The sequence below is a fragment of the Eimeria mitis genome, genomic scaffold (assembly GCF_000499745.2).
Source record: "Eimeria mitis Houghton genomic scaffold, Emh_scaff1617, whole genome shotgun sequence".
Lineage (NCBI taxonomy): Eukaryota > Apicomplexa > Conoidasida > Eucoccidiorida > Eimeriidae > Eimeria > Eimeria mitis.
This window is the reverse complement of record NW_024015075.1, coordinates 1-10,348: the sequence shown is the minus strand read 5'-3', so window position 1 is coordinate 10,348 and position 10,348 is coordinate 1. Positions and strand designations below refer to the sequence as shown.

General features: G+C 54.0%; 2 protein-coding genes across 2 annotated transcripts; both read left to right on the top strand.

The window, feature by feature from the left end:
• Positions 1 to 2,653: 2,653 nt before the first annotated feature.
• Positions 2,654 to 3,859, top strand: EMH_0040590 (uncharacterized protein; the record flags this gene model as incomplete). The annotated part of the gene is made up of 4 exons (XM_038022329.1): positions 2,654 to 2,922; positions 3,232 to 3,253; positions 3,452 to 3,538; positions 3,791 to 3,859. 4 exons carry the CDS (start codon positions 2,654 to 2,656, stop codon positions 3,857 to 3,859), a joined length of 447 nt encoding a protein of 148 aa, XP_037878183.1.
• Positions 3,860 to 4,672: 813 nt separating this feature from the next.
• On the top strand, positions 4,673 to 10,151 carry EMH_0040580 (bromodomain-containing protein, putative; the record flags this gene model as incomplete). The annotated part of the gene is made up of 10 exons (XM_038022328.1): positions 4,673 to 4,942; positions 5,197 to 5,276; positions 5,549 to 5,654; positions 5,935 to 6,478; positions 6,808 to 6,869; positions 7,075 to 7,212; positions 7,412 to 7,471; positions 7,840 to 7,937; positions 8,091 to 8,465; positions 8,567 to 10,151. 10 exons carry the CDS (start codon positions 4,673 to 4,675, stop codon positions 10,149 to 10,151), a joined length of 3,318 nt encoding a protein of 1,105 aa, XP_037878182.1.
• Between the last annotated feature and the right edge of the window lie 197 nt (positions 10,152 to 10,348).

Here is a 10,348-nt window from a genome sequence, read left to right as displayed (position 1 = left end):
TATATATATATATATATATATATATATATGCACACAGATGCATATATGCAGATATGCGTGTGTATTTCCTTGTATATTGAATTTCATGCTTAGAACTGTACTAGAACCAGCAAGATTGGTAGAAAGGGGAGTGGTTGAGCAGCAGGAGCAGCAGCGTCACGAAAAGCAGGTATATACTTGCATATTTGTTCTAATGTTTCTTGCCCTGTACACAGTCATGGCTTGTTTGCGCTTCTATTTTTTCGTAGTAGAGACAGCACACATACAATAAACATTTTGGAGTCTTCTGTATGCATATACACTTCACTGGAAACGCTGCAACAGCAAAAACCCGCTCACTTGCTTCAGAGCCTGTTCTCTCCTTTTCTGTCTCATCATTTTTTGTAGCAACTGAACAGACACAAAATATTGTTGCTGGTCCTTTTTCTGCTGCTGCTCATGGTGCTTGTGCAGCCTGTGGTGTTATCCGCTACTGCGTTTCTGGCGCGTGTGCTCTGCTGCAACTGCTGTTTATTTCGCGGCATATACATCCCGTACTGCTTCGGGATCCCGTGCTGCCACTGCTCCTCTTTCTACCCGCACTGCTGCTGTTACTGCTGCTGCTGCTCTGCAGTGGCTTGCTGCTTACCCATTTTGACGCTTGCAATGCTGGAGGGCCTATTGTGCATATTTTGGCTTGCTAGACCTTGCATCCGTCTGCATGCAGCCAATTGTATGAGCAACAACTGCAGGAAGAGCTCCAGGGCCACCTGCAGCCGAACTTGCCACTGCAGCTTGTCAGACATTAACTAGGGAGGCCGGTCGAGCTACCAGCAGCAGCAGCCGTCGCAGCAGNACCAGTCGCAGCAGCAGTCAAAGCAGCAGCAGCAGAGGCAGTAATCGCAGCAAAACCGGCAGCAGCAGAGAAGACCAATATCCTACGCACAATGCAGAGGTTCTTGAAACTCAAGCCTGCTGTGGCACAGACGCAGCAGCAGCAGCAGCAGCAAGAGCAGTACCAACAAGAGCTGCAGAAAATACAACACAACAAACACAACTCTAGGCTGTTCTTGCTTAGCAAACGTTTATTATCACAGTTCGTGTGCGGGTCTTCACAAAAGACATGGCGCTAACTAAGCCCGCCCTTATCAACCCGTTGCTGTTGCTGCTGCTGCCAGAGGTGGTTGGATTCTCCTGAGCCGGCAGAGCTGCTATCCTCTTCATTGAAGCCATTGCAGAAGCAGCACGGCACAACTCAGCAACAACAGCAACAGGAGATGAACCAGCAAGACGCGCGCAGCAACAGCAGTACGACGACAGCAGCAACAACAGAAGGAGCGCCAGCAGCAGCAACAACAAAAACAGCAGCATGATCACTTTTTGCTCCCACTCGACAAGGATTCTGTGGCGGTCGTGCTTCCCTTTGCGTACAACTAAAACGAAGCCCTGGACGAACCAGTCCTTTTTCCTTTGCTTACAAGTCGTTCACACCTTTGCGCTTGCCCCTCCCTGTCTGTCTCAGACTTCTTTCTGTGTCTGGCTCTGTGTGTATCTTTTCTATTTCCCTCTTCTCTACTGCTATGTGTCTCCGTTGCAGCTGATTTCTGGTGCAAGGCGCGGCTGCTGGCTGGCCAGCACCAGCCTCTCCATCCGAAGCACAATTTACGTACTGCAGCACAGACAGCAGCGGCAACAGCAGCAGCAGCAGCATGGCGGAGCCCCACGAATAGAAGTCAACGCATTCATTCATTTCTATGCGCAAGGCCCTCGCGATGCACTAACGTCCTAGTCTGCTAACTGGCGAGGATATATATATATATATATATATATATATATATATATATATATATATATATATATATATGTATATATATATATATATATATATATATATAGTTCCAATGCGTTGACATGCATGCATAGAGCTCTACTTGGAAGCACAGGTGTGTTCAGATGAGAGCGGAGCCACTGAGCATATGCAGTACGAGCAGCTGCTGCGTATTCGTTGTGGTATCTGTGCATACAGAAGACTCCGAAAGCTGCAGAGCCTCCGGTCACCTTATTCGCTCGCTTATAAAGCAGATAAGGAGACCGGAGGCTCTAAAGCACGTGAACGGGTTGTTTGTCGTTTTGTTTAGCAAATGTGCAGACACACAATTCACTGCTGCTGCTGCTTCTGCTGTTGGTACTTTGGCTGGCGCTACTGCTGCTGCTGCTCGTTGTGCGTTTGCTGCCGCTGGCGGTATTTCGGCTGGTGCGTTTGCTGTTGTTGAAGCTGCCGTTAATTTCTCGGCACCCGCATCTAGAACTACTGCGATTTCCCCTTCTGCTGCTGTCCCCCTTTCTCTCCCACTGCTACTGTTGCTGCTGTTGCTGCTCTCTGCTGCTACAGGCGTGCGATCAGGAAGCTCCCTAACATACTGTTGCTGCTGCTGCGTCTGTACTTGAATAAGTAGCGGCTGTATTGGCATTAGCTCCCTTTTCACGAGTATTACACCGGCGGCAGCAGCAGGAGCATCGCCAGCAGCACCAGCAGCATCACTAGCAGCACCAGAAGAGCGTCATAATCGCAAGTATTGCCAGAAGCAGCATCGTCAGCTGCATTATGCTGCGTCCTTTGCCCAGTAAACTGGGTGGAGGCAATCTACTCAGACAAACCAAACGACATAACATAATGTTCACATCCGTTCACCCAACACAAACAACACCCCAACCGGTGGGCCTCAGAAGAATGGGGGCCACCAAACGCATCACGGTGCTCCCCGATCATAAGGAGCAACAGATTGTTCAAGAATTACCTAGGATGTCTGCGAATACGCCAGACGGCGCATATGGTTGCACTTCTATGGGAGGTTGCCTTTCATGCATCCTGGGAGAGAATCTTTGGGCCGTTGGGTACTGCGTCGAGCTGGTTCTAATAGCGGCATTCCTACAGAAGTTTTAGTAGGCACTAACCGCTGCCTGGACCGTTTTTCCAGCAGACCCTCAAAAACCAAACTAGAGCGTTTCAAAGGCTCTTCAACGTCCCTTCCTAGGGGAGCTCTCCTGTGCTAGGTTCTTTAGGTACAATAGCCAAATAAGCAGTATATTCGTTTGTAGACTAAGAGAGTTTATTTTTTTGGAAAGTAGCGCCATTACGGCCCGAACAAAAGAACCAAGCCTTCAAGGCAGGGTTATCCAGATCCCCCTGGCATGTGGATAAGAGCAGAACCTTGGAGAGCAATTTATCGCTCGTTTCTTATTGCTCTACAGCCCCATTGGAGCAGTATTTACGGTAAGTGGAGACTACAAAACACCCAACGGACCAACTGAAAATGCCTGTTACCATTCGAGCAAATTAATCCCTATTCATGCGCTCTCGCGTGTTGTACGTCGGTCTGTAGAGCAACGCGAGGATCTTCGCGTTGCGTCTGTTCCACGACGTGCTCGTGCAGCAGCAGCAGCAGGTGCTGCTGCTGCTGTACTTGTGCAGACTTTTTTTCGGGAGGAGCCGTTAAGCGGGAAGAAGAGTGCCAACCTCTCCCCGTCACATCCACCCCCCAACGCCAACGAGCTACAGGTCTGCCCATGGCGGGTACTGGTAACTGCACCACACACCGCGCCACCTCAAACGTTGAAAGAGGTAGCAGCAGCAGCAACCGCAGCAGCAGCAACCGCAGCAGCAGCAACCGCAACAGCAGCAACCGCAGCAGCAGTAACGGCAGCAGCTGCCGAAACAGCCCATGCCCTATATACAACAAAAAAGGCAGTCTTTCGTGCTGTTCGCAGCGGCGAATATCACGAAAGACTGCGTTTTCTGTTGCATTAGCAGGAACTTCTCCTGCTGCAGCTCAGCGCGGCCTGTTTGCTGTACTTGCGGGCCATTACATCGTCCCCTTAACAGTCTCAAATAGCTCATCTCCCTCTATTAATTTCCCCGTATTTTATATATTGTGGTTATTCAGCAGTTCAGCTCAACAAAAACCACAAGTACCCACTCGGCCTGCATGCGACCGCACAGCCGACGGCGCGTTTTTGCATAGGGCCCCTTGGAGGCCCTCGACATGCGCGCGTACAGCTGGTGGTAGCTAGTTGTTCTGCTGTCTCTCCACTCAAAATAAAAATTCTCAACACACTAAGGAAAGGATAACACAACAGTAACAGAACAACGGGCTACTCATTTCTTCCGTAGGCCGTCTGTCCACCGCAACGTCAACTTCCTGTCTGCAGCTCATCGATAATAGCCCGCGAAGACACTTCTTCAGGAATCCAGTAGGAGGAAACTGTATCTGCTTACTGATAAGCATTTTATCGCAGCTTTAGTTGCTGCAGCTGCCGCTGCTGCCCAGCCGGGACCCTTTGGAATGCCCCTGCTCACTGGGGGCCCCTTTCGCTTCTTCTTTCGCCGTTGCAGCTGCTGCCTTTGCCTCTACTGCCGTATGTTTCAAATTTGCATCACATAGAGCTTGGGAGAGAACTAAGTTCTCTTCCTGAATGCTGAGGTAGGCAACCGGGAGGCCAACACCCCTGGGTTGCGGCTTCCCACCCGCTGCAGCAGCTGTAGCAAGCAGCAGTAGGAAGCCCTTCAAGGAGGGATGACACGATCGACATGCAGGACACCTGCTGCCTAGCAGCCGCCGCATAGCAGCAGCAGGACCCACAGCTTCCGCAGCCGCAACCCGCACCACTAGAGCCCTTGCTGCAGCGCGTGAGGATGCCTGTGTCTGGGGGGCCCTTTTCTATGGGCCCTGTGTCTCCCAACGTGGGAACGAGTGGAGGATCTGATCCCCAGCGAGGGGCCGTTCCTGGAGGCGGCGGGGGGCCCCTCGCGCGGCATGTGAAGCGGAAGTTGGCGGGGCTGCTGGACGGCTGGCGGCGCGTTAAGAGTTTCCGGCTTTTTCTCGAGCCTGTAGACACAGAACAAATGGAGTGCCCCACGTACTATGATGTCATCAAACACCCCATGGACCTACGCACTATGGAGGTATTAAACCCTAAACGCTAAATACTGAGTATCTAGTATTTACCGTAATCTTTTGTTATTTTGGACTCAAGGAGGAGGGTTTAGGGTTTAGTATTTTGTATTCAACCCTAAATCCTCCTCATCCGCAACGGAGCACACACCCAGATATGCACACATACACACATACATGATTGCGGGTTTGCGATAGAGAGAACCAATGGTGTAGGGTTTAGGGTTGAGCGCTTAGGATGTGTGTGTCTGTGCTGGGGATGCAGGCCAAGCTGGAGCGAGACGAATACAGAAGCGAAGAGGCCTTCGTTGCCGACTTGCTGCTCATATTCCGCAACTGCCGCACGTCAGGCGCTGCACCGACCCACCACACAACAGCAGCAAACGATAGAGCCGCAGCAGAAGCTTGCTTGTGTTGCAGTTCCCCTGCTACCTATTCTCTCTAGACTCGTTGCTGCAGGGAAAATATGTGGCAGCAGAAGTGAAACAGCAACCGCAGCACGGATAGCAGTAGCAGCCGCAGCAATCTGCTGCATTTTGCAAGGCATTTAGATATGAAATATTCAAGTATAGGGTTTGGGGTGTAAGGATTAGGGTTTAGTCTATGTGGGTGTGCAGATTCAACGACGAAGCGACACCAGCGGGACAATTTGTGCTGCGGCTTTGCGCGGAGGCGGAGGCGCGGAGCCTTGAGGACTTGAAGAAAGCATGCAAAGACTCGAAGGTAGCTCGTCCCATCATTGTTGTTACTGGCGCTGCAGTTGCTACAGCTGGTGCCGTTGCTTCTGACTAAGCGAAGAGTCTTGCTGCTGCTGCTGGTGTTGCTGCTATTCGCGTTGTGGCTCTGCCGTTTATTTCCGCGGCAGCGCCACTCGTAGGAAGGCGCATGAACAGCAATCCTGCAAAAGCTTTATGTGAAACTGACTTCCTATTGTTTCTGCTGCTGCTGCTTTTGCTGCTGCTGCTCTTGTTGCTGCTGTTGCTTCTTTGGGATATCTTTTCAGCTCTGGACTGCGCTTGAGCAGCAGTTCTCTCACGGAAAGCAGAAAGCGGGGGCGCGCCAGAAGAGCGGGGGGGCCTCAAAGCGGGCGGTTTCTGGGGTTCCCTCGGCTCCTGAGTCTGCGGCGCCTGCGGCAGCAGCAGCACCACCAGCAGCAACGGGGGTTGCCGCTTCTGCTACTGGCCGCCCAGGAGCAGCTGACCACCATCCTCCCCCTCTGAGCTACGATGGGGTGGGCAGAGACACCATGGGGGCCTCTCCTGGGGCGCCTTGTATGAACGGGCTCCCGTACAGCGGCTCGCCTGCCGCAGGAGAGGACGCAGCACCAGGAGCAGGAACAGACGAAGCAGCTGTGTCCGAGAAGCTTGAAGGGGGTCCCGCTGCTAGCGACAAAGTCTCTGAAACGACGCAGCAGCAGACGTCTATCTCAGGTCTCCCGGATGTTGTCTCTCCCCCCCGCAACCCGCTGACCCCTGCAGCAACCGGCAGCCATAGAGGCCCGTTGCAGGCGAACTGGCAAGTTGAAGGGGGACCCGCCATGGCTCAGGGTGAGCGTCTGTGTTAGCGCGAGGGCAGTAGCGGCCCCTTGGGTTTCGGGTTCACGGGGGTTTGAGGTTTGTTATTTTTTAGATTCGTATTATTATTATTATCGTGGTGTTTGGGGCATATATGTTTCAGCTTTGTCTCGGTTTAGGGTCACGAGGGTTTAGGCGGACCATGTTCTTGTTTTTTGGGGTTTAGCCAGGCCAGCGTTTAGGCTCTAGGCTGGCTGTAGCCTGGAGGAGTCTGTCGGAACGTTCCTCACGTTGCTGTAACTGCTGCTGCTGCTGAAACTGCCGCTCCTGCTGCTGTTGCTGCTTCTTGACGGGTGCTGCAGGCATGCTGGACATGGAAAACTGCCTTACGGGGAAGAGTTGGTACATCTACTGCCGGGACAACGTACGTCTTGTGGTGCTGCAATATCGCAGCGCGTGCAGGCCTGCTTCTGACAACCTGCTGCTGCTAGTCTGCTGCTGTTTTTTTTCCTTTCGTGCCCTGCGTAGGCGTTGTCGCCCACGAACGCATTGCTGCTGCTGGTGAATGCTTGCCGCTTCACGTGCTGCTGCTGTCTGCTGCTGCTGCTGTTGGTGCGGAATCTGTATAGATCCTGAGACCTCTGAAGGGGGACCGCTACGCTTACTTGTTTCTAACGCCCGTCCTGGACAGCCCCGAGCTGCCCGATGCGGTGAAGACTTCCTACAAGTCGGTCATTGCAAGACCCATGGATTACGGCACTATCTGGGTATGTTGACTCTGCAGCAGCAGTTGCAGTCAGTACAGCAGCAGGAACAGCACGAACACCTGCTGCAGAGGCACGATTCAAACAACCAGCATCTCATAGGAATGACCGCTGCACGAGCAGGCTTGCTCCTTGCTACGGCAGAGTCTAGCTGAATAGTAGCTCTTCTCCGTCTGTGGCGTGGCGTCTATACAATTCGCAGACCAAACTGACAGCCAGGGATTACCAGCACCCTCTAGAGTTTTTTGAGGACATGTTCCTGGTAAGCTACAGCAAGAGGAGAAGCAGCACAAGTCACTGCAGCAGCTGCAGCAGCTGCAGCGGCGGCCGCAGCGGGGTGCTTCCTTAGTGAGACAATGGGCGCTGCTTCTGCCTTTGGTTCATTCAGCATCAACGGTAGTCGACGCGTTTCAGTTGACTGCTGCTGCTTCAGCCACTTGTAGCTCTTGCTGTTGCTGCTGGCGTTGCTGGTGCTGCCGCCGCCTGTAGCTGTTGCTGTTAAGGGTGCGGCTGCTGCGATCACCTTCAGCTGTTGCTGATGCTGCGGCGGCAACTTGTAGCTCTCGCTGCTACTACAGCTGCGGCCACTTGTAGCTGCTATTGTTGCTGTTGATGTTGCTGCTGCTTCAGGTGTATTCGAACTGCATGGCTTTCAACCCCCCCAACGACCAGCAGTGCGGCTGGCTGCATCGCGTCGCGGAGAGGAGCCGCGACAAGTTTGTAGAGAGGTAAAGAAGTGCCACAAGCCCTCGACTCTGATTATCCCTCTGCCGAAGCAAACCCTAGACCATGAAACACTAAACTCGAAACACTAGGCCCTAAAAGGATTGCAATAGACGAGTGAAGCAGAGAAGGCTTTGGGGCTCCATGCGTTTCTGCAGGTGGCGCCGCTGGGTGGTGCGCATATGGCGTGCCTTCGCGCAGCACAACGCAGCAGCTGCGGCAGCGCCGTCGCCCGCGCTGCAGCATGCCGAAGCAGCAAAGGCAGCAGCCGCAGTGGAATCCGAACCTGCTATTGCTGCAGGACTAGCTGCAGCCCGCGCCGAGCTTCTGGATCGGCGACAATCCCATTCAGCAATGCCTTTCCCGTTGCCGCAGCAGCAACTCCAGCAGCAAGCCGAGCACAGCCCTGCGCCCCTGCAACATCCCCAACTGCAGCACCCGCCGGTGCAGCACCACCGTGGCCGCGATGAGCCTCAGGACACCGTACCAATGACAGCAAGTGCTGCTGCCGCAGCCAAGGATCCGAAGTATAGGTGTGTGAGCATTCCCTTGGGGCGCTGCTGTAGTCCTACTGCGCCTGCTGTGCTGCTCCTCATGTTGCTGGGTCGGCGGATTGACCTCTTTCTTGCTGCAGGGCCCTTGTCGTTGATCTGCTGGGAGAGGACGCACTGGAAGATGCAAGCAACAGTTCTTTAGATAGGGGAGCTACAACTCAGGAGACACTGCAACAGCAGCTGCAACAGCTGCAGCAGCAGCAACAGTTGCTCCAGCATGAGCACCTGCAGCTGCAGCAGCAGCAACTGGAGATGCAAGAGAAAGAACAGGAGTTAGCTCGCGCGTCAGCAGCAGGGGAGGGCCCTATTCATTCCGAAAATATTGCTGGCATGGGATCTCTGGGCTCCTCTGATGTGCAGCAACAAGAGCAGCAGCAGCAACAGCAGCTGCCAGTCAGTGACCCAGCTGGTGAGCATTCTGCTGCTGTTGCTTCTCCGGGGGCACCTGCTGCAAGTTCTTCTGGAAGCGATGCTCCTTTTGAGCTGCAAGGGGATGCAGGAGCGGCTGAAGCAGGGGATGGTGCTGTTGCAGCAGCAGAGGGAAAAAAACACAAGGGCAAGAAACAAAAACACCATAAACATATGCACCGAAGTCAGCAGCAATTGGTGCAGCAGGACGTGCACAATGTACAGCTGGCGCAAGAGGCTTCTTCAGCCTTCCAGCAACCTGGTGTGTTGCAGACTATCCATCAAGCGGACTCAGCTGCTGCTCAGGGCTACAACGCTGCTGCAGGAACGGATGAAGCAGCACCAACACCAGCAGCAACAGGAGCTGCTCCCTTCACAGCTGCTCCAGCAGGGACTCCACGCGTGGATTCTCCGAGTATTCCTCCTGGGCCCGCTGAACTGTCTTCTGCCTTGACGGATGCCTTTCCTGCTACTGTCTCAACGCAACACGATGCAGCAGCAGCGGCAGCAGCAGGAGCAGCCGCAGCTACGCCACCCGGAAATGCTGCAGCTAGCTCTATTCTGCCCGTTCCGTCCCTCGGAGATTCGCCTCGACTCTGCGACATCATCGAGGCTCCCCCAGTTGAGATTCTGAAGGCCATGGGGGTCAAGGATATGTCTGCCCTTCCGGCTGCTGCAGCTCCTGCTGCTGCTGCTGCTCCAGTATCTACTAGCCCTGCGGCTGTCCCGTTGGCTGCTGCTGATGCAACTCTTACGGGGCTTCCGCCAGCGGCTGATACTACTGCTGCAGTGTCTACAACATGGCTAGCAGGGGGGACCCCCTCGCAACTGTCTGTTGCTCCAGGTGCTGCTGCTGTTGCAGCAGCACCCACAGCAGCAGCAGCAGGCGTCAGAGTCGCTGCTGGTGTTGAGCCCCCATTGCTGCTACAGCCCGTTGATGGGGTGATTAGCGCCATACAAATGCAGCGTTCAGCAGGTTTGCACGACCTCCAGCAACAGCAGCAGCAGCTCCTGCTACAGCAGCAGGCAACCCGGGAGGACTTGCTCCCTCCCAAGCTTCGCATAGTACTGGAATCGGCACGGAGGAAGGGACCGCCTCCTCGACTGCTGCTGTTGCCTTGGAGAGGCAGAGGCACCGGCCCCATCCCTGAAGGCTATGCGGTAAGCGCTCCAGGACCAGTAGCAGCAGCAGAAGCAACAGCAGTAGGAGCAGCCGCAGTATCACCAATCACAGGTCAGCTCTGCATTGCCTGCTAGCGTTGCCACTGTTGTTTTTGTTCGCAGCGACAGCGTCCTAGCGCATCCTCTGGTTCTACAGCTGCAGCTGCTGGTTCTGCTGCTGCTGCTGCTTCCTCGGGTGAATCGATAGCAGTGGAACCGTCAGGAACCACTGACATATCTGATCGCAGTGTGAAGAGAGAGACGACACAAGCGGACTCTGCGGCAGCTTCGGC